This window comes from Aethalodelphis obliquidens, unplaced genomic scaffold (assembly GCF_003676395.1).
Source record: "Aethalodelphis obliquidens isolate GAN/ISIS:26980383/991018 unplaced genomic scaffold, ASM367639v1 scaffold5, whole genome shotgun sequence".
NCBI classification, from domain to species: Eukaryota; Metazoa; Chordata; class Mammalia; order Artiodactyla; family Delphinidae; genus Aethalodelphis; species Aethalodelphis obliquidens.
The window spans coordinates 33,397,526-33,420,973 of record NW_020837949.1 but is presented as its reverse complement, the minus strand read 5'-3'; the positions used below and the strand labels follow the sequence as shown (position 1 = coordinate 33,420,973).

The 23,448-nt window shown below is 33.3% G+C and overlaps 1 protein-coding gene across 3 annotated transcripts in view; it reads right to left on the bottom strand.

Moving 5' to 3' along the window:
• Window positions 1–5,920: 5,920 nt before the first annotated feature.
• The window catches only part of TFEC (transcription factor EC), a 79,096-nt gene continuing 61,568 nt past the window's right edge, over window positions 5,921–23,448 (bottom strand). For 2 of the 3 annotated variants that reach the window (XM_027102134.1, XM_027102136.1), the window contains 5 exons: window positions 21,495–21,609; window positions 19,460–19,516; window positions 15,845–15,920; window positions 9,878–10,025; window positions 5,921–8,994 (listed from right to left, as the gene is read on the bottom strand). In XM_027102134.1, coding sequence (XP_026957935.1) covers window positions 8,614–8,994; window positions 9,878–10,025; window positions 15,845–15,920; window positions 19,460–19,516; window positions 21,495–21,609 — 777 coding nt within the window. In that variant the 3' untranslated portion in view covers window positions 5,921–8,613. The remainder of the gene's footprint in view (window positions 8,995–9,877; window positions 10,026–15,844; window positions 15,921–19,459; window positions 19,517–21,494; window positions 21,610–23,448) is intronic. The other variant, XM_027102135.1, reaches the window with a different exon arrangement.

Sequence of the window (23,448 nt, the reverse complement as noted above, 5' to 3'; positions counted from 1 at the left end):
ACACACACACACACACACACACACACACACACACACACACACACACAAAGTACTTTCTTACTCTGGGCCTAGGAGAAGGGACACAAAGGTCCTCTGACCTAGTACCTGAATAACTTGGGTCTTATGTGATAAAGAATTGAGAAGATTTTAAGGCTAATTACTCCAAAAACGTCTAAATTTTCTGACCCCAAAGAGTTACATTCCTTATACCAAAAGCACTCACGAGCCTCCTGAATTAGTCATAGTAATCTGACTGATTGTCTCTATTTAAGGAACCCTTCCCCTACTCTTTCTCACCTCCCCTTCTTGAACCAGGCTAGCCCTCACATTGCCTTTAGGTCTCAGTTTCCCTGCGATTGGTCCAGATGCCCTGACCTGTGCTTCCCTATCACACTTAATCTTGCCAGCATAGCACATACTACACTTTACTGAAATATCATCTTTTATATTCCCCTCATCAACAATCACTGTTCTTTGGGGGATGCTTATTAAAGAAACAGTGAATGAATTAAAGGATGAATTCTAGAGTAGAAGATTTCTCTATATCCATTGTTGCAGCATTTAGATATTATTTTCACTTCTGACCTCACCTTTTAGATAAACCAAAAGAAGACACAAATGCTTATCTCACTGCAATTGAAAGAACTGACAAAGAGAGACTGGAAGAGATTCATTTCAATGAATGGTCACAGCCTTGAGTGATCACCATTTCATTATCTGAAGAATCTTACACTTGAACACTTCCCTCACCTATAATTAACAATCACTTAATCATTTATTAATAAAATAGCATGTTAAGCAAGACACTGTGTTAAATAATGTGAGATACAGAGAAAGCTAATTTTTGCTTCCAATGCTCATCCATCTACTGAAGAAGGTAATATATGCATGGCTATGAAAAACAGCAATACAAAGATAGATTTTAAGTAGCAGCTAGCTGCTATAGCCATAAAGGACCATGACAATGATAACCGTTGATTAGGGTAGTGAGAAAAATCCTCAAAGTTGGAAAATCTTAAAGTGGTCTTAGATTAAAGAACAGAAGGCCAGACTAGAATGGAAGCTGGAAGAACTATCTTTATTGATTTGAGGACCTAGGTAGAAAAGGTGACTCATCTATTCAATAAAAATAAAATTTTAAAGAAAAGGTAATTCATCTGTATCTGAAACCTACTTTTTATATTTACCAATGAATAAATAGAAATTTAATGTCAGAATAAAGTCTCAGGGATCCCCTCTTCCTGTCCTTAGGAATATTACAATGGGTTTTATACAACTACATACTGCTTCTAACATAGTTAGAGTGATTTTAAAGTCTTGAAGGACTTAGAAACCTACTTGTTCTATGTAATTATATGAAATAAGTATTTTTGAAGAGACAACCATATAACTCAAACACTATTTTTCTCCACAGAAACACACAGCATCACCTTTCACTTGTGTAAGCAAATAAATTATAATCTTGACTACGGTATTGTTTGCAGCAATTTAATTTTTTCTGAACATAGCTCTTATTCTATTATAATGCTTGAATGATTCACATGCAATGTTTCCAATCTACTTTTCTTGGCTTGTGAAACTTTTTAACAAAATGTTAGCATTTGCAGGCACCAGATGTTTTGACACAAGGAGAAGCAAAATGTAAATTTTAATCCATGCTAGGAACAATGGGCTGCAGGCACCTTTTTCTTATTACATGAATTATATACTTAACCACATTGTGGTCAGTCCTATCAAAATCATCACCATCTAGAATGCTGTACTCTTGTCTTATGGTTGCCAACTAATGAAACTGATATATATTTAACATGAAACTGATATATATTTAACATGATGCCAACTAATGAAACTGATATATATTTAACAGTCCTTAACCCATAAACCTTATTGTATTTTACCACTTAACCACTCCACAGCTAGAACTCTGCAGGCGATAATAATAATAACAATTTTTTAGGTGGGTTTCAATATTCCTTTTGGTGGTCAATAAAATCAATGTAATATATTTAAAAGGTTTATAGCTGCAAACATCACTTATTTTAACAAAAACATTAAAACTTTTTACAACTTTCTTCATTTTTTCCATCTTTTTGACTCAACTCAGAGTAAGGTGTGTGTGTGTGTGTGTGTGTGTGTGTTTCTAGCAGAAGGGATTTGCGGATAGCTTCAAATGTTGCCTACATGTAGGTTCCAATAAAAAAATAACATAAGAATAGCATATTCTTATATGTGGAGTCTTTCCTAGTATCAAGAGATTAGAAGACTTTTTTATAAGCTCCCACATAGGCAGACATGTGTCTGTATCCAAATACAACACATATGTACATACACATACAATAAACAATCAAGTATAGAACCCATTCAGTCATCCTTTTTTCAGTCTATATAGTGTCAGAAAATCATCCTGACTTACCTGTACCTTATTAGAGTGGTTATTCCTTTCTACACAGAAATTATTGTATTGATCAGTATTTTTGGCATTGATAATGCATTAAGAAAAAAATTTATCTGATATAACATTTTTTAAAAATCAATGAACCTATATTTGAACACAGAATAGCATCTTTTTATAGTCAACTCAGAGCCATCCTTTTTATTATTTCTGAGGCAGGTGTGTAGAAAAAAAATTCACAAACATGGTATTAAATATTAGAAAGTCTTAACATTTAACTGAAATTCTTATTAATTTCATTATCAAGGGATAGGTCTAGTCAATACCAATTAGCAGCTTTAAAATGTTTTACATATTAAAATACAGTATTCTGTTTATCCTAGATTGTCTGGGGACTATCTAGTATATTAAAAGATTTTGCAGAGTTTCTTAGTGATTTCATTGCTACAAGTATGCCTGTTAGCAATTTTGCAACATTTTGATGAACATTTTCCATAAATCAAAATCATAACAGCTTAAGAAGCAGATGGCAGGAGACTATATTTTAAAATGTAACAATTATTTTCATTAATAAGGAAATACTGGATTACTGTTTTCAGCATGGACTATGAAGTAAGCAGTTGTCAGTTGTGAAGTCTCATAGCTGTTAAGTATCCTTTCAGATGATTAACCCACATTCTATATTTTCCAGTGCAATCTATACACAAAGGCAGAACAAAAAGTATGTTAAAGCATTTAATGATTCTATGCTTTCATTTTATACATATGCAAAGAAAATTTTGGTACATTTTTTAAAAGTATGTGTATAAGCATTCATTTATGTGTTAGAGAACACCAGTGCTCTCTATTTTCTTAGAAAATAAGACATTACTTTGTTATTAAAAATGAAAAATAGCAATAGTTACAAATTCTACAGTCTTATTATACTAACAATGTTTTCTTGATCTAACCAATGTTAGATTAAAATTATAGGAATATTACTTCAGCTATTCATATATATAAAATGCTATTAAAGTCAAAGATTTTTAACTACATTGTTATTATTAAGATTAAATAGCTGAATTAATTGTAGCCTTGTATGCCATAAGCAACTGCAGTGCTTTTAGATGGGATCCTTGAATTTAGTTAGCTTTAAACTTCAGTAGTCATGTAGTAAAGAATAATATAATATGTAACTTCCTGATTGCATATAATTCTTTCAGCATATTTTGCATATTTCCTATTTTGTTTGTTATATATAATCACCAGCTTTAAACGATGTACAAATAAAATTTATTTCTGTGGCAAAAGCAAAGTTGAAAATACAGAACTTTTGAAATAAAATGGTAGTGCAGGAATAGGAGAGGTAGAATTGGAAACACAAAAGTCTTTAACTTTATTCTTGAAGCATGTTGGATAAATGTAGGAAAAAAGATATATTACTGAAGATTTCATCAGTAGAAAACACAATAGAAATCATTTGGATATGTAGAAATACATACACAGATCCCTTTACAAGAAAAAGATTAAAAGTTCCCTTTTATGTATAAAGCAGCAGATAGCAGTATTTCATCATTAAATTGGTTGAATCCAGTGGGAGGTTTTTTTAATCAAAATAATTATTTTCTGATGATCTCCTATATACTAAAATTCTCTATGACTCTCACAGAAAACAAATGTAGCACAGAAAAATTTTAAGAAAACTATTTTTATCATTTTGAATACTTTGTTTACAAATTAGAAATCATACAAATGATAAGATATTGGTGTATACAATGAATAATGATTACAGAAAGGTCATAAGATGCATTAGATCAGCAACACTCTAAATGTATTAAGTATTTATTAAGTAAATGAAATGAAATCTCTGTATATGTAACTTACACTAACTCAAATTGACATCTTGTATTTATCAACAAGCAGGGCACCAGAAGGGCAAAGGATGTAATTCCATGTAGCAGATATAGGCTGTGCCATTATCAATACTGAAGCAAAATTCAATCCTTCAGGTATTTTCAAGAAACCCAGATGGTTGATCTAGTGTTGATAACATAGCAAAAGATTAATTGATTCCAGTTTTCATCTACATCTTAGATATTATAAGGTCGATAAATATCAGCCTAGAGATATTGTAAAAACATTGGAACATTTAGTTATGCCATTTATTTAAATATCAAAATTCCACGATACCAGAGCAGCAAAAAATATTTTCATGATACTTTGAAGTATAAGAAAATTCAAGCATGGCTCAATCTATCAAAACAAAGAAAAAAATAAATTCTTTTTTACCTTGTGTAATCTAACTTCTCCCCTGACAATGAAGGTAAATGAGCACACCAATCAAGAAACTCGTTATGTCTATTTTTTTTTAAGTAAGAGCTATTAACTATTTTATTTACAGTCATATGAGTGGAAAAGAATGAGTTTAAAAAGGAGGAGAAAGGCTGTTTCTCAATGTCCCCAGCTCATCTGGCTATTTATTATTTAGAGCTCTTGTACCCACATCTAGAAAGCTATAGTCACTGACTTCACATCTGTAAACTGAGAAAATATGATCTGTATATATATTCTCCAGTTATGGGGAAAATTCAATAAGAAAGGACACTAAGAAGAAAAAAATATGAAAAGCTACATCTACTCATAAGAGGCCCTTGTTATTTCAAGACAACTGGGAGTTGGAAAGGTTGTTTAGTGTGAGTCCACGAAAAGGAAGCCAATATTTTAGAGAAAAAAGATTGCATGGGACCTTATCTTGAAAAGATAACTAACAATAATTTTTAAATTGTTTTATTTAATTTTTAACAAAGTTTTTATTATTATAGAAATTATGTAATAATTATTTGAATGAACAAGGTTCGGTTAATTGTGTATTAATAGTTCAGTGGTAGCTGATATTTTCTGTGACAAAGTTATTTGGTAAACAATATGCCTCTTTTACTGTTGTAAGTCTCATTTCTGAAAACATATTGTAGGCATCAATTTTCCCAAGGATCACTCTTGATTCTTAGATATTCAAATAATTTGCCTGTGAATTTACATTATTTCTATATATATATATATATAAAGTTATATAGATATATATAAAGTTATATATATCTATATAACTTTTAAATGTTATTGTCAGATGGTTACAACATCTATGTGTCATAGAGAAACTGACCCATAAATGTATAAGCATATAACAGAGGCATATATATAACAGGGGATGTTAGAAAGGGGCTACTTTATAAGTGAACAACTTCTTTAGTGAATAGTTTAGTGTTTGGTACACTTTCACTTACCTATGCAACCTTATCATTTCTGGGGCTGGGATAATGATATTCAGATAACTAGGGCTCCCTCCTCCATCATTACATATGACATTAACTGTACACTTAGCTCTTGATAGATACATAGCTACTATGCTATCAGTTGAGCAACAGACCTGATGTGGGAGTTCTTCATCTGTGATCCAAGGAGATATTTAGGAGATCCCCCACACCTCTTAACACATACATATTTTGATATATATATATATATATATATATATATATATATATATATATATATTCTGTACTTTTCCAGGGAGAAAGTCTGTAACTTTCAACAGATTATCAAGGCCTTAAAAGTTAAGAACTAATGACTAAAATTAATTTTTTAATCTACTTCAGTTGACTGTGACACAACACTACTCTTCACTCTGTCTTTAAAAATCCATTACCTGTTTTACAATCCGCTGATAGTTATTATAATCTGTAAGTAGTAGCAAATATTATTACCCTTTCCAGATCTCCTTCATCCAGACTCTACCATCCTGTGTCAAGCCATTCACTAGCTAAGATTATGAGAAATGGCTTTCAAGGCTGAGTAGTAGTATTTTAGCAGAATGGAAAATGATGACAGAGTGAAGAAATCCTCAGTGTAAGTTTTCTCAGAATATGAAGAAATTAGAATAATGTATAAAATGAGAACAGAAATTAGCCTCTATCTAGAATGATGTGTTTTCCATTGACTTCAAGATATATTCCTTCTCTATGATTTGCAATGTTAACTTATCAACTCGGATAATAAAGTGGAATTTTGTCATAAAGTATATAATGTTCCCTTGAAAATTCTTGAGGAAATGTATCTTATGGCTCTCTTTCACGTGATCTATTTCAGATGAATTTATTTATCTGGCTTTGACAACTATTCCTATAAATCAAGAGTTTTTTCATGTCAAAAAATGAAAATTATTTTAATTCTCCAAACTCTGAGCTAATTGTAAGCTAAGCCTGAGATAATAAGCACACCATAAAGATCTAATATTTTCCACTTTCATTAGCATTAAAATCTCAAATTTTGTGATGACGTATTTTTCATGTAATACCTGAAGCACCCTTTCAAAAGTTTATCCCAAAGTTAATATTCATGAAAGATTACATGTCAATCACATTAGTAATATACAGTAGCATTTTAATTTTTAGGCTTCTTCCTCTTAATTAAAAAATCTATTCCTGCTACATCATTTCATCTTGGTTTTCAAGGGCTTTCATAACTTGTTGCCAGTATTTTTCAGGACTCCGAACAGACGTCTTCTAGGGTGGTCAGATCTTTCTAATGAATGTATCATGAAGACACTTCCCCAACTTATTATTGCTTTTATCATTTGGTTGATATTATTCACCTGTATAGCCTCCCCTCCACCAAATGTATGCTTTTTAAAAGAAGTTAAATTCTGCTATGCCCACACATTTTTGTGATTCTCCAATCTTCATTTTTAGTTTTTCTGACCTCCTGTATTTGCAGCTTATGCTGCACCATGTAGGCTTTAATTTTAAATGTCTTCTATCTTTTGTTGTGGTTTCTCATGCAGTCATTTTAACTCCCTGAGGAGTAAGACCATATTTTGCTCATCTGTTCTATATTTTCACAGAACTTACTGCAGTTTTGAGTATCCCTCCATAAATACTCATTGATCAGATGATCATTCATGCAGGTCTAGCACAGAGTAATATCCTTGGTAAGTCAATTCCCAATGCTTTGAAGAAGCTCAAGAGAGAATAATTTGAGTGAAGCACCACAGATATAAATAATAAATGCTAACAAGGCTAACAGAGATCGTAGGGTACTCTAAGTACTCACAGGAATAGAACTTTATCCTCTGCTCAGAGCTGAATGTAATAAGAAAGATTTTTTGTTTTACTAATTATTTTGTCAGTTGGCAATCCAGTTTTCAGTATTTCATCAATTTGGAGCAAAATTGTATCAACTAATTAATTTAAATCCAATTTTGGAAACAGTGATAAGTTTTATTTAACAAATTAACAAATTGTCCTAGTAGGGGGGCTTTTGATATTTTATTTGCTGAAACTGATTATCCAATATCTCTTCTTGATAAAGTAAAAAGGATTTTGAGTGTAATTTCAGATGCTGATTAGAAAATCAGAAGAATGAAGAGGGAAAAAAAGAACATGTATTATCTGCATTGTGTACCTGTTTGGGGGGGTGGTGGGTATGCTTGTGTGAAGCGATTAACAATTCTAGCCAGTATTCTTGAGGACAGCATTCAATGTGTTCTTTTTCTGAACTGAGCATGTCTCCATAAATATGCAAAGATGCTTTTAGAGTTAGTGTGATTGAACTGACCAAGGGAATTAGAGTCTAATTTTAGAATCCTAAGTTTTTATAAATTTTCTGTATTTTATTGTGGAAAATTCTAATGTTTATTGTAGATTCACTTTTCAATTATAAGTGGTAGATAATCTATTTTTTAATTAGTTCCCCTATAAGGCTTGAACTTTAGACAACCATCCCCCAGACAGTGGAAAAAAGGCAATGAACAACCAGATCTGTCGATCTTGATTCTTGAAAATTAACACTGTCAGAGCTGAATAGGAAGGAGACAGAAGTAAGAAAATGTATATTTCAGAAGGTCTATTCTTTGCAGTCTGTTAGTTCCAATAGTACACCACCAAGTCACTACTTTTAAAATATCAGTAGAGAGCTTTTTCTTATGTTGTGCCTCTTTCCAGGAAAACAAAATTTAAGTAGATTTGGACTCAGTAGTCAAAGAGAAAAAAAATCTTTTTTGCTCTTAATAATTCTTCGACACTGTGCTTCTTCTTCCTGTGAATTCTGTTGTTTCTAACCAATCAGTTTTTCATGAACAATATATTCCTTTCAGAAAAATTGAGCCAAAGCAATATATGAAACACAGAACTTCATTGCATAGCACCAGCATAGAATTGATTCCCAGTTGATGAATTGAGCCTGTTTATTTCTTATAAGTCATCACCATCATCTGAGCTAAAGCTACTTCTCCTACTGCTCTCTTTGGAAACTGCAGGGGAAGTGGCAGATAGCAGAGGATCTGTTCCAAATGGAGATATTGTGTCATCCAGTAGCATGTCATCCAATCTTTGTTCCTCCTTCAAAGCCGCACTAAATGATAAATCTGTGAAGTGTGACAAAGGATCAGAGAAGGCCATAGCTTGATCACAGAGCTCAGGGCTTGTCCCCTGAGACAGAACCAATTGTTGGCAATAGTCTACTGAATTCTGCTCAAGATGGGCCTGTTGTTTGGTGATGTGAGCACCTAAATCAACTGTGCCAAGTGAAGCAAGGGTTGGCAGACCATGAGCACGAGCCTGTATTTCTAGTTCCTGCAATTTCAAACAAGAATAATTAAATAACGACTTTGAAAGTAAACTCAACTCTATAGAATAAGCCACAAATAGATTTAAAATATTAACAAGCACTCAAAATGAAGACTAATACATATTATAAATATTCTTTGCAAATAACAGAGTGTGGTATATTTCTAATGCCTGAAAAATAACCCTGAGGAAAATACTCAGATTTTTAAAAACTACTCAGATTGTTCGTTAAAGGAATACATGACATATAATGGTCCCATAGTGGCTCAGGCTACAGTACAACTATTTGGAGATAGTGGAAATCTTCCAGTCATTCTTCCTGATTAATTTCTCTCTATAGGTCCATTTCATGGAAACAGGAGTGTTTTACCTGGCAGTAAGCTTGCTCACATATTAAAGAAAAAAGCTTGAGGCTTATGAAAACCTATATTCTGAGATTTTGTGTCACATGAACAGATGAGGAGTAACAATATAAACTGGCATAATATGCCTTAAGGCAATGAAATCCATAGCAATGTTACTATAGAAATAAAAGGGGGAGAGGAGAACTTAATGTCCAATATTATCCATAGAAACAAAGGTTCTGCTTATTATTATTTTTTGACTGGGATAATATTTGTGTGTTTATAAAATTGATTCTATTTTCTGCATTTTTGCAATTAGTTGTCGTCATTCATTATATACTTTTAAAGCCAACTTGATCCTAGATTTCTAATCAAAACCTAATTGAATCAATCTAATTCATGAACTTCTAAAAGGCAATAAAATTATCCTTGGGAAGAAAAAATAATTGTTAATGAGAAAAAAATAAATGAGACCATTGAATAAAACTGATGATGGATAAGTCATATGTAAGCTACATGGTTCATGGCAATGTTCTTATAAAAACCTGAATCCGGAGTAGAAGGCGCCTGTTAGCCTGCTCTAATTTCTTCTGTCTGTGTTCTAATTCTCGAGCTCTCTGTTGTTCTTTTTGTAGCCACTTGATGTACTCCACTGATGCTTTTAGAATGGTTCCTTTGTTCCAGCGCATATCACTGTAGAAAGGAGAGATAACCTTTTCACAATTGTGCATGTCAGCAGAATTCATAAGAACTTACAAAATCTTTCACATTAATATGAAATAATGATTTACATGACTATTATTCACTCTTAGATATTATTGCTTCTGAATAGAAATTTTAATAGAATAGTTAAGAAGCCCTTATATAGTAAAATTAATCCCAGAATGAAAATAAGTGTCAAAAGAAAGTAATAAAGTGACTTTTTGTGGGAGAGCTAAATGCAATATCATGATTCTACCATTACAGTTTTTATATTTTTAGTGAAAATTGCTTTTATTATTAACTCTGAGATTAAAATCTATGTGCGGTATTTCTGCATTAATGAACGAGGAAATGTACATTACTGAGGACTTAAGCCTAAATTTTTTAAGATCATTTCAAATGCACCAATCTTTTAACCTACTTTCTATAAGGTTGCTTTTATGCTTCTAGGAAAAGAAAAATAAAGTCCCTCCTGAATGGTGATCCTGAGTAATTGTGAAACAAATTGGAGTTTGGCAACATCACTTTATGCAATAGAGCAAAACTTTCTAGAATCATTAGGCAAATTTTTCTGCACAAAAAGCATCAACATTTTTTTTAAAAAGCTGGATATCTATTTTTAAGTAAGTGTGCAATAAGTAAATACAGTTGAACATTGCCAATAATCTTCAGACTGTAGCATAGAAAAAATATTTTATTAAAACTTATTTTTAGACAGGAGAGATGATAAATTTGGAACTACAGAACAGGCTACTGAGTTTAATATCTAAAAACATACATCAATATATTTAATACTATCTGACAATTCATAATATGTATGGACAATAGGGCCAAACTGCTTGCTAAAAGTTAGTCAGAGCTGTTGAAAAATCTGGATGAATTTTCCATTTAGAATCATGAGATTTCTTTTAATACAACAGAAAGTAAACTTGTAGGGAAAATTTTAAAAGACATTACACTGCATGTATTTTTGGTTTACGTGATCTACATGAAATACATGGGGCTTAATATGTATTTATTAAATGTTCAGAAGTGGGAAAATGTAGTTTATGAAAAACCTGACTGGCATGTGCCTCATTGGAAGTTCAGGTTAGACGACAATTCATTAGCTGTAACAAATTAAAGGAAGATACATTATTCTACCACAGGTGAAAATGCTTATTAGGTGAGAATGCTGGAATAAGCCATCTTCTACTGAAAAGCACCAAACCATTGCCACGTCTGTCTCAAGCTTGAAAATGCTTTGTCAGTTCTCTGGGGCCACTACAGCTGTTGATATCTTTCCAAGCACAGTGAATTATCTAGTGGTGGGAAGGGTAGGGGGAAAAGAGGCTACTTTTGTCATTAAACCAAGAAGTTATCTGTCACTGAAAAGTGTAGTGAACTCCTGAGTTAAAACTCTAAGCAGCAACAGGAGCCTAAAGGCCCTAATTTTGTTTTATTTCTTCTCATGGGAAGAAAAACTTGAAGGACAGAAGGAATAGGATGATAACAATAACCCTAGTCAACTTTGAAGTTTAAGGTACTGTTTATTTAGATCTAAAATAAACCTTCAAAGTTGTGGTAGATCCATCCACCTCACTACAAATAACTCAATTTCGTTTCTTTTTATGGCTGAGTAATATTCCATTGTATATATGTCCCACATCTTCTTTATCCATTCATCTGTCGATGGACACTTAGGTTGCTTCCATGTCCTGGCTATTGTAAATAGAGCTGCAATGAACATTGTGGTACATGACTCTTTTTGAAATATGGTCTTTCTCATACAGAATGAAGTCAGTCAGAAAAAAAAAAAACAAATACCATATGCTAACACATATATATGGAATCTAAAAAAAAAAGTGGTTCTGAAGAACCTTGGCCAGGACAGAAATAAAGACGCAGACATAGAGAATGGACTTGAGGACACGGGGAGGGGGAAGGGTAAGCCGGGACGAAGTGAGAGAGTGGCATGGACATATGTACACTACCAAATGTAAAACTGATAGCTAGTGGGAAGCAGCCACATAGCACAGGGAGATCAGCTCAGTGCTTTGTGCCCACCTAGAGGGGTGGGATAGCGAGGGTGGGAGGGAGACGCAAGAGGGAGGAGATATGGGGATATATATATATATGTATGGCTGATTCACTTTGTTATAAAACAGAAACTAACACACCATTGTAGAGCAATTATACTCCAATAAAGAAGTTAAAAAAAAAGTTGTGGTAGAAAACACACAATGGGTTTTGCTACAATATCTACTTGATGTCATTTCACTAAATGTTTAAAAGTTCACTCTATTTAAAGCCATTTTAATATATGAGGTTGCTTCTGAAAATATTTCAAGTTTTCCAAATATATTAAAGAGATGTTTACCTCTCTCCCAAGATAATTTCATGCAGTTAGGCATTAAAAAACATTATATATGACATTATACTATAAACACTAACACATACAAAGACATACCTAAGGAGTGAATGTTGATACTGGCTTTTCATTTTCTACAAAATAATTTTCTTTGAAGAACTTACATCGTTGAGAAAGTTAAAAGCTTGAATGTATATAGGGCTAAAGCAGGTAACAGAAATATGTAAGTTGGAGTAAGAACGCTGCCAGGCAAAACTATGGAAAATGTACAATCTGTTGTCATCTTAGGAGTGCCCATTCGCTTAGAAACATTAAAAAAATAAAAAAGAAAGAAAACACCAAGACACGTCTGATTCTTCTTGCTTTGATCAACATTTTATAACTTCTGATTTAGAAAGTCTTGTTAGGTCTCATTTACTACCTCAACTGCCATTCTTACACAAAGGCCAGAGAAAGTTCTGACTGTAGAAGATAAAAAAATCAATACAAAAATACCTTAATTTTATATATAAAAAAGTAGAAAGAAAAGAATAATTTGATAGCACAACTAGAATAATTCATGCTCTGTTGGCATTTTTATATCTACAAATATGATTTTTTGTAAATATGATTAAAAACATATGAAGTAAATCACTACCACACGTCTGTAGAAATGCTTCACTTTTTGTATTTGCTAGTTTTGTTTGGTTTTATTTTTCACTGACGGTTAAGAGACTGTGTGCTTTTCATTTCATTTTCTCAACATATATACCTCAATGATAGCTCTTTACTATATTTTTTCCCTTCTGACCATACTATTTTGACCCAGCAAAGAAGAAAGAAGTACAAATTTCTGAATGTTTTTCATACACAAAAATGGCAACGTCATAGAATTCAAAATGCTTTCAGGTATTAGCTTTCATTTGCTAAGCCAAACCGTAACTTTATTCTAGCCATGAGCTGGAAAGGTCCTCAGAGCCTTTTTATAACCAAAGCTTCAGAGTTCCTGCTACTTGCCCAAGAGCATGAGGTGTTTAGAAGATGAGTCCTAGGTCTCCTCTCTCAGTTCAGTGCTGTATCTGCAAATCTGTGGCTTTCCCACTTTTTCAAATGCATCTGCCATAAGAAATGTGTTTTCTATTGTGAGCCAGTGCGCTCTTTGTACTTATAACAGTAACAAAGGATTCATGTGGTATTACTATCCTTCTAACGTGTAATATGTAATACTCTGATGTTTTCAGTGCCTACATATAATAGAATTAAAACAATTAATAATTCCTCTTTCTGAAATCCACAAAGAAGAGAAAGTCCCTTAAGAATACTTAAAATGAAGCTTTCCCAATTATGGTCCCTTTCAGATGTGATTCTGTGATAAATTGATTTTCCATATTCTAGATCAGGGGTAGACAAACTATAGCCTGCAACCTGTTTTTGTCAATAAAGTTTCATTGGATGCAGTCATGCTCTTTCATATATATATTGTCTATGTCTGCTTTCATGCAACAATGGTAGAGTTGAATAATTTTGAGAGACTTAATGCTCACAAAGCTTGAAATAATTACTATCTGGCCCTTTAGAGGAAAAGTTTTCCATCCCCTGTTCTGGACAATGAATTAGAACCAGAAAGGAGCCATTTTACAACCAAAGCTTCTATAAAAATGTAGAGTAATAATTATCCCTCATACAAGCTTTATAATTTTTAAGATATTCTCATACATATTACTTGATTTTATTTTTATAAAAACCCAGCCATATAGTTGGTGCTTTACAGGCATGGTGACATCTAAAGATGTTCAGTCAGGCTTCAGAGTCCAATTTTAGAGTCTCATCTGTTTTCTGCATATAACCTGGGCCTGGCACTGTGGGTTACCTCTACTGGTTACAAGGGAAGCTCTCTTAACTGACCTTATCTAATCACTTTCAGGATTAATTAATGTTCTCCATTCCCTTTGTGATACTCACTGACTGTTGACAGAACAAAGTAGACACTAGGCTACCTTCTGAGACACCCAGGTACTTCTGTTATCCTTGTGGTGACATGTACTTACTGACAGGCTGTTAAATGAATGCCCATTGTACTTATTATTGTGATAGTATAATTAAATTATATGTATGTTAACTAATGAAATACGAATGCAAAAGAAGAAAAAGGATTTATAAAGATAGCTATTGTTCTTAGGAAAAGTATATTAAAAGCTTTGGAAAAGCTGAAGTAAAATGTAGGTAGAGATAGGTTGCTAAAAAATATGCTGTAAGAAATTAGAGTGCAAACATTAAAAAATATCCATCTATACTTGGGTGGTTGGCCCTTAGGTTTTTGTTTTATCTTTAAGAAATTGAAATAGACTATACATTTTTGTGCAGTTTATGTAAGAAAGAAAAATTGAAACACATTCAAACTAAAAGGTCTTGGTCTTACATCAAATGTTTGGTGAATAAATGTGCATTTATATTTTAAGTGTTAAAAAAAGTCTTATCTGGAAAATGGATGTTCCCTTCTGCTAACAGAAAGAGTTGCATGCTTAGAGACTTCAAAAGATTTGAAAAATTATTGGTAGGACCTACACCAAGATTGAGCTCTTCAGACTTTCTGTCCAGTGCTCTTTCTGCCATTCTACTGGAGATGCCTTCAGTATCTACTATGCCCATAAGAATAAATATGGCATTCCCTTCTATTATAAATGGATGAATTGTCCAAGTGAACTAGCACATTTACATTTAGGGAAAGAATACTTTCAAATTTCACAAATATCACTTTATCAAACATCATCATTTCTGAATAATGGATATTTGCCAGTGTCTGGAGAGTCCAGTTCTCAGTCTGAACAAAACATTTTTTTCTAGTCATTATTAATGCTACAATGTTTTCATGTTTTTAGAGAAACACTTAACATGCTAAATTGATATTTTGTTTTATCAACTATTTCTTGAAATTTACAACCTCAAACATCTTGTTTAACTGACTTTGTGACTGTATGACTGAAAATTTAATTGCAATAACCGATTATTGACTGGCATCAATCAGCCTGTTTTTACAATTCTATTTTTTTGCTTGCATATCACCAGAATTTTGGAACCTCTGAAAATTCAACATTCCAATTTTCACGTACACATAAATCTTAAATTGGAAGGAGTGCTATAATCATAAATTGAGGATGCCAGTCAGTATCATGAAAGCATTTGGTACTACCACTAAATTTGCAAATATTGGTGCCATACAGAAAAATCCACTAAATACTGAGAAGAAATAATTTACTTATTTCCTATAGCTCAATAGGACAAGTGTTAGTAACAACGTTGATGCTTAATAATGATCAGCCTTGAATAGATATTAAAAAATGAGACCAGCAGTAGCCTTATCTTTACCACAGCTGGTTAGTTTCCTAGTCTTTGGTTCTCCCCTCCCCCTCTCTCTCCCACCCATTTTTTGGCGGGGGGGATTGAAACCATAACATTATTAATAAATGATTGGTGAACTCACGGATCATTAGACTTTGGAATAAGAGTGCCAAGCTCCTTGATTCGGTAATTAATATTATACCTTCTTCTTCTTTCAACTATTAAAAAAGAAATATTATTGATTATTCTCATTAAAGCATAATTCATTTTTGGTCAGCTGTAAACTTTCTTAACAATCTTTGAAAAACAATGAGCAAAAAAGTTTCATTTAGTGAAAAGGGTACTTCTCAAAAATAAAAAAATCAAACACATTTTATTCTAAAAGTAAAAATAACAATATTAGAATTGTGAGTCTATTATTCACAATTATTTTAAAACATTTTCTCTCAAAAACAACATTTTTATCATTCTTTGAAATGCAATAATATTCACTCATACTGATATATATATATATTTATATACTCTCCTTTCTCATACACGCCACTGAAAGGCTAACACAAAGTTTGCTACATGGTAGGTATGTGTGCCCAAATAGACTATGACCTCTTTGAGGGCAGGGACCATTTCTTTTGTATCTCCAGCGGCCTTGGCATGTAAAAGGTGCTAAATAAATGTACGTTGATTAGACTATAAATATAGTTTTCTAATTTAACAACTTTCAATAATACATAGAGCAGTGATTCTTAAACTCTGGCATGCATCAGACACACCTGGAGGGATAGTTAAAATAAATTTGTACCCCGCACCTAGAGATTCTGATTTTAGTAGGATTGGGTTGGGCCCAAGAATTTGCATTTCTAACAAGTTCCCAGGTGATGCCGACGCTGCTCGTCTAGGGCTCACACTTTGAGAACTACTGATGTAGGTTTTTATTCAGAGACTGTTTTCTCTGTTTGCATTTCTATGCATCCATTGCTTATGGAAATTTTGTGCATCTAGTAAATGTTCAATAAATGTCAAATATACAAATAAGTAGAGTTTTCTATATTGACCCTTACCTAAGAGCAGTCTTACAGAGCACAGAGTAGTCCTATATTCCCAGTGCTCTATATTTCCAGTATCAGGAACCACAACTTATGCATAATATTGTTTAAGTAGATAACATTTTTAAGCTTTTTAGGGAAATGAAGGAAGTAAAATGTCATGAAGAAGAAGAAAACTATGTCAAAAACATTAAACCATACGTGCTTCAAAAATAAGATCTGCTACTAGAAACAAGGAAAGTCATGAAAAATATATCAATTGCCTTGGTGAACCTACTCTACAAAGCAATTTACCATGACTGAACTTGACCTTCAAAAATAATACATTGGGATTCCTCTGAAATTAGGATATAATTGATTCTTGGGAGAGTTTATTTTCCCTCTTTACCAATCCTGTTTTCCTATGCATGTGATTCAAAAAACTGACACCATATAAAAAACTGAAAAGAAAATAAACAAAGATAATGCTGATAGAAATACATTTATATTTTACAGTGAGAATTTATTAGTAAGTCTATGTTCACACATATTCACTCCTATATTATAAAACAGACTTTTAAATATAAGATGAAGAGCAGCTAGGAAGGATGTTCACAGTTTTATCTCAAAATAGGAGACTGGTTTAGTCCTATAATGTTTTATCAAAATCTATTATTTAGATGCACCTTACGTAAAATATCAGAAATTCCTACCCAGCTCTTCTTAGATTGTGCCCAGTAAAACTTTTAATGGCTAATTATGATGAGAAGTTTCGTTCCTCAATGTTTTCATCTCCAGTACTAGTTGTCTGTAAAGGAGTCAAGTTTTAAGAAATTACTAAACTATTTCATGCTACACGTGATTTCACTCGTCACCAAGTTTTTGATATATTCACTCATTCCTGTCCTTAGATCCAAGCAAAAGGGGCCTCTCTTCTCAGACCCCATACTGATGAGGAGCCCCCTTTGCCTTTTCTTACCACACCCATCCACACTGAGCAAGGCAGCCACAGGACAAAGGGATCCCCCTTCTAAACTACGTTCCGGCTAATTTGCAACAGGACTATCTTCCCAAACACCCTGAGCCTGTTCAGGCTGCTTCCCAGGTCCATCCTCTTGAGGGAGGATCAGGACACCAAGGTGCTTACCCTAGTCCCAAGATGCAGACAAGGGGCAACTGTTTGCAGAGATATGTATAGAACTTGAATATACAGAATGAGGGGTTCCCACTCGTGTTTGAGGCCACTTGCAGCATAGAAATGCAAGTGGCCTCTAGGGGGTAGACAGAGAAGTGAGATGGGCTGCTGGCTAAAGGCTAGCATTGCCCCACCCTGACATTCCTACTCAGAATTCCAAGGATCTGAGAATTGTTATTTCACACCTGGCCTTCCAATCTTTAGGAAGGATAGAACATACTTAATTTAGCATTTCTAGCTTGAGTTATAGCTTTTAAGTATTTAGACATCTGGTAAGTGGGACTTTATTTGTCCTCCAGCCATGATCCTCACAAATGTTAAGGGATATCCTAGATTTATATTTAAAATGTGATATTATTTTTTTGTAACATTGATATCTCCAAAAAGGAAGATCCCTAAGTAAGAGAATCCAAATTAGAAAACTCTTTGATAATGGTCATACCAGGCACCTATCATACTTTACATTAAGTGACCTGTTATTTAAAGTGCAAACATAGAGGAGAGAAGAAAGGAGCAAGGAAGGTAATAGTTAGCAGGCTTAAAACTAAGAGAGAAGCCTTTATCTCCTCGATGTATCATTAATTCCTTCTGGCAACAACTAGCTCTGTCTTTCAGGTTCTACTTGTCTCATAAACTGCACCAACACTTATCTGCTCTGCCACTAAGTGATCAGAATCAAATCATTTCCCTCTCCACAATTACTCTAAGGACCATTATAACCACAGGTCAGCCCTCTCCTCAGTCACACAGTCAACCTACTCTGTGACGTAGGCAGATGCTTGATGAACAGATATATGCAGGTTTCACAGGTACATGTAGAATCAATTTCAACTAACCACATGTAAGGAAATTCCTGGTTTGTTTTAGGGCTTTAAAGTTTTTATTTAATTTTATTCTATTCTATTTTTTTCTCATTTTTTGATTTGGCTCCGAGAACAAAAAAGCTTCACACCCAATTAGTCAAGCTCACTTAAGACAGTTAAGCATTTGAGACATGACAAAGCACTCTAAAACTCAACTTGCCCCTCAACAACTTCCCTGGACTGCATTTACCCATCTCATGTGACCCATTATCAGAGTCAAATTGACCCCCAGGAAGGTGTAAGAGGCCTTATCATTAGGAAGAGAGGAGCAGATTGACACAGAAAGATAAGAACCTGGAGTCACATTTCTTGCTATTTAAATGGTGTATATTTTCTAAAGTCATTTTTATCTCTTTAAACCTTGGAGTCATGAGTCACAACTGAGTTCAGACATAACTCAATGCTCACATGCAGCCTGAGAGAGAGAGAGAGAGAGAGAGAGAGAGAGAATGATCAAGGAGAGAACTTGAGATGCTGAACTGCATAAAAATGTCTAGCTTTTCTGAGAGTTCGCATTGTTTAAATTTCCCAACATAGCTCTACCAGTGAGCATGTACACTTCTGGTCATCTGACCTCAAAATATTTATGGGGCAACAATAAAACATCACACATTTTAAATTCTGCATTTCCTCTTGCATTAATTAATTTTGTTTCGAAAAAAGGAAAATATACTCACTGAGGTTGTGGTTGTCCTTTTTTTGTCTCTCTTTTGCCAAAGCTCGAGTATCAGTTTCTGATCGAAAGGAAGACAATTGAAACAGTACTTATTGCTACCTTACAATCCTTCCAGGCAACATAATTCAGAAATACTAGTGAAAATACAATATTACTTGCTCCAAGTGGTAAAATATATATACGTATTTTTTGCAAATATTCAGAAATTTGGAACAGAGTGCTCTTTAGTAAGAAGGCAGTGACAAAACCTATGGGCTTTGAGCAGTAAAACCTGGATTTGTATTCTGGCCCTCCATTTAATAGCCTTGTGAACTGTTACCTAAGTTCTCTGTGTCTCAGGTTTCTTATCTGTAAAACTGATATAATATAATACTTACCTGATAATTACTGTGATGATTAAAATGGGTACAGCACACAGAAAATATTAAACTGCTTCATCATTTTTATTAGTATTGTTCTCAGAATTTTAAGATTATTCAAAATTATTACAACCTTAATTTTTTATAAAAAATTATGATTTCTACATCCCAAGAATTGGAACTAACTACATTTCTCAGATATTCCTATTGGACAACTCCATACTTTCAGTAAGTGACACTTCATGTGCTATGTACTTGTGAGCATTTGTGATAGTCAGTCTCCAATATGGCCCACGATGATTCTCACTCATGATATTCACACCTTTGTTAGTGCCCTTCCACACTGAATAAAGCTGACCCGTGAAACCAACAGAATTTTGTGGGAATGATTAGTGTGGCTTCCCAGACTACATCATAAAAGACATTTTCAGCTTCCCACTTTGGTGTCCCTTGAATTGCTAGTTGTCATGTCATGTGGACACCTGAGCAGTCCTGTGGAGAGGTCAATGTGGTAAAGAACCAAGGCCACTTGCCAACAAGCAGCACCGACTTGGAAGACCTGTGAGTGAACCACCTTGGGAGTGCATCCTCTAGCCCGTCAAGTGGCAAATGTCTGTACCTCTGGCCAACATCTTGACTGCAACCTTATGAGAGACTCTGAGCCAAAACCAGTTTTACAGGTCACCCCCGGAATTTCCGAACCATAGGGATTGTATGAGATAATAAATGTTTATTATTTCAAGCTGTTAAATTTTGAGTAATTTGTTATACAGCAATAGATAATTAATACAATGTTCTTTGAATTATTCTAGTTTTAAAATACATTTATTTAAATTTAGTTAAGGCTACATTCATTAATTTTAGTCTAAATAATTTGAATGCATAGATATTTTTGAGTTATTGGTTAGACTCCAAGAATGGATATATTGCATTTATTAAAAATGTTTATATTAACTGTATAAAAATATTTAAAGACCAGTGTTTGAGCTCCAAACTAAAAATTTGTTATAGAAATTTCGACTGAGTTTTATTTTATTCTTATGGAGAAACTAACACTGGTCTGGTAAGCCATGAAATCCTTATTTTGATCCACTTCTGCTTCTAATCAGCTGTATGACTTTGGGAAAATAACTCCTCTGACTCTTGATTCCCACATCAACATATTGGAGGAACTTGACAGTGCCCCTATAATTCCTTTGAGTTGTAACAATTTTGAGATTTACTATTGAAAACTGAGGGTTTTTTACGCACATGAGAAAGTTAAATGTGAATCATGAAATCCATAAAACAAGCTAAAAAGGGGAAAATCTAATTTTCCTTAATCTATTAATCTGTTCTTTTGCAATCATGTTAATAAATTGCATCTATTCAATATCAAAGTGAACCTATGTTAAGTGAAAAACTTAGTCAAACTGTCATACACATATGAATAGAAGTTATGTGTATATTCACCCAATTCCTAAAATAATTAATGAATTCAATTGAACTGTAAGTTATGCTAACTTGCTGTTTGGTTGTCATAGAGGAAAAAAAGATAGATTTACTCTCTAAATGTCTTCCATTTTAACTAACTATTTTAATAATATTTTTAAAATCCTCTTTAGCTTGGAAATATATGTCACTCATGTCTTATGTAGTTGATTTTTAAAAAGGATAAAACTATAAAAGCAATGTTACCTGTAATTTCTCTTTTCATTGGTAGACTACTTGGACAAGAAGCACTTGTAAGGCCCATATTAACTGGTGAAATTCCCTGCTCACCACTATACACATCCAAAATACTTCCAGAAAGCTTTAGAGGAAAAAGGAAGAAAAGATCAATCAAATCTTCGTTGGATATTGACAAAGTATTTAGATGTTCATTTTAAATTTATCACTTTATTAATAGTAATTTGTAATATATAGCATTTTAATTTTAAACAAAAGTGAGTATGCCTTAACTTTGTAAAATCATTGTGGCATGCTTATGGATAAGTTATGTTGAAAAAAGCTATTTGTATTTAAGCAAAAGGAGAAATTAGTTCACTCACGAAGAAAAATTTTGATTAATATTTACAAAGTTATGGGAATTTGATACAGCACATTACCTGGTTATAAATGAAAAAGATTGAAAATATCATTTTTGACAAAAATCAATATACATATTAGCAAAGCTGGAAAGTTCATTGCATATCATAAATTAGGTATAATGGTTGAACATTTCGGAAGCCTTCTTAATACCATCAGTGCTACCAGCAACTCACAGTCAAGAGGTGTTCTACACTGTTAATTAAGTGAAAAACTTTCTTTCCTTCCTGGAAGGCATACTTTTCTCAATGTACACCTAATGTTCTAGATTATTATAAATATCCTAGCTGGTAACCAAAAGTAGTCTAAAACTGCTTTTACCTCTAGTGGATATAGGGTATGTCTAATTATAGCAACACTGCAATTCTTAAAGTGCTTCTTGGGAACAATTTTTCAGAAAGCTAAGATACTTTATACACAATTTAAAATCGTGCCAATTTGTTAGTTAAAATGTGCTTATTGATTTGATCTCCCAAGAAAAAAATTTAAATAATATTTGTAACTCAAGTTAATATTCATTATTCCAGAACAAGCTACATTTAAAATATAAGATTTGAATGTTTAAAATATTTCCAGGGCTTCCCTGGTGGCGCAGTGGTTGGGAGTCCGCTTGCCGATGCAGGGGACACGGGTTCGTGTCCCGGTCCGGGAAGATCCCACATGCCGCGAAGCGGCTAGGCCCGTGAGCCATGGCCGCTGAGCCTGCGCGTCCGGAGCCTGTGCTCCGCAACAGGAGAGGCCGCAACAGTGAGAGGCCCGCGTACCGCAAAAAAAAAAAAACACAAAAAAAAAAAAAAAAAAAAAAAAAAAAAAATATTTCCATTCTAAGTATCTTTATTTCATTTCTGGGAAGTCAACCAAGAGCTGAATAAGCAGTATCTTTTTAATTTCCTAAAGAACTAAAAATAATACAAGTAACCAAGCAAAGCTATAACCAGATTATTATGGAGACTCTAACATCTTATTCCCACTTTTTGTAAAACTCCAGTTCAAACTGAGGGAAATTTTTTAATACTTATAAAATCAGACTGAAAATAAATGTGAAGAAAGACCAAAATTAGTTTCTGACATAATAATCTATTAAACTATATAATAATATTGTATATTTCTGAGGGAAAACAAATCATTGAAAATACAGTGGAAATCAGGCTAATATTTAAGTGTATGTGCATATCAATAAGGACATTATAGATTGCATATGGTATTCTGATGTATGTTTTCATATATTGGTTCTTCTCATTACTTACTCTATTTGGACTCCTCATCTTTATTTTATATAAATTCATTGTTTTAAAATGTATTTTTGCTTCTGGGACCTTAGAAGGGAGCGCCTTAAGTGGGATATTTATTCCCTCTCAATTTCCTCATCTGAAAAGTAGGGACAGGGACAAAGTTGACCAAATTGGATAGATGATGAGTATTAGTATCAGTACGACACAATTAGGAAGAAATCCTAAAGGCAGATATTTCCCTAACATGTGAGTCATTTAGTTATATTGGTAAAATTTAAAAGTTTCCAAAATCTTTTTTTGAAAACCCTGTTGGTTATAAGCTGGGGCATCAC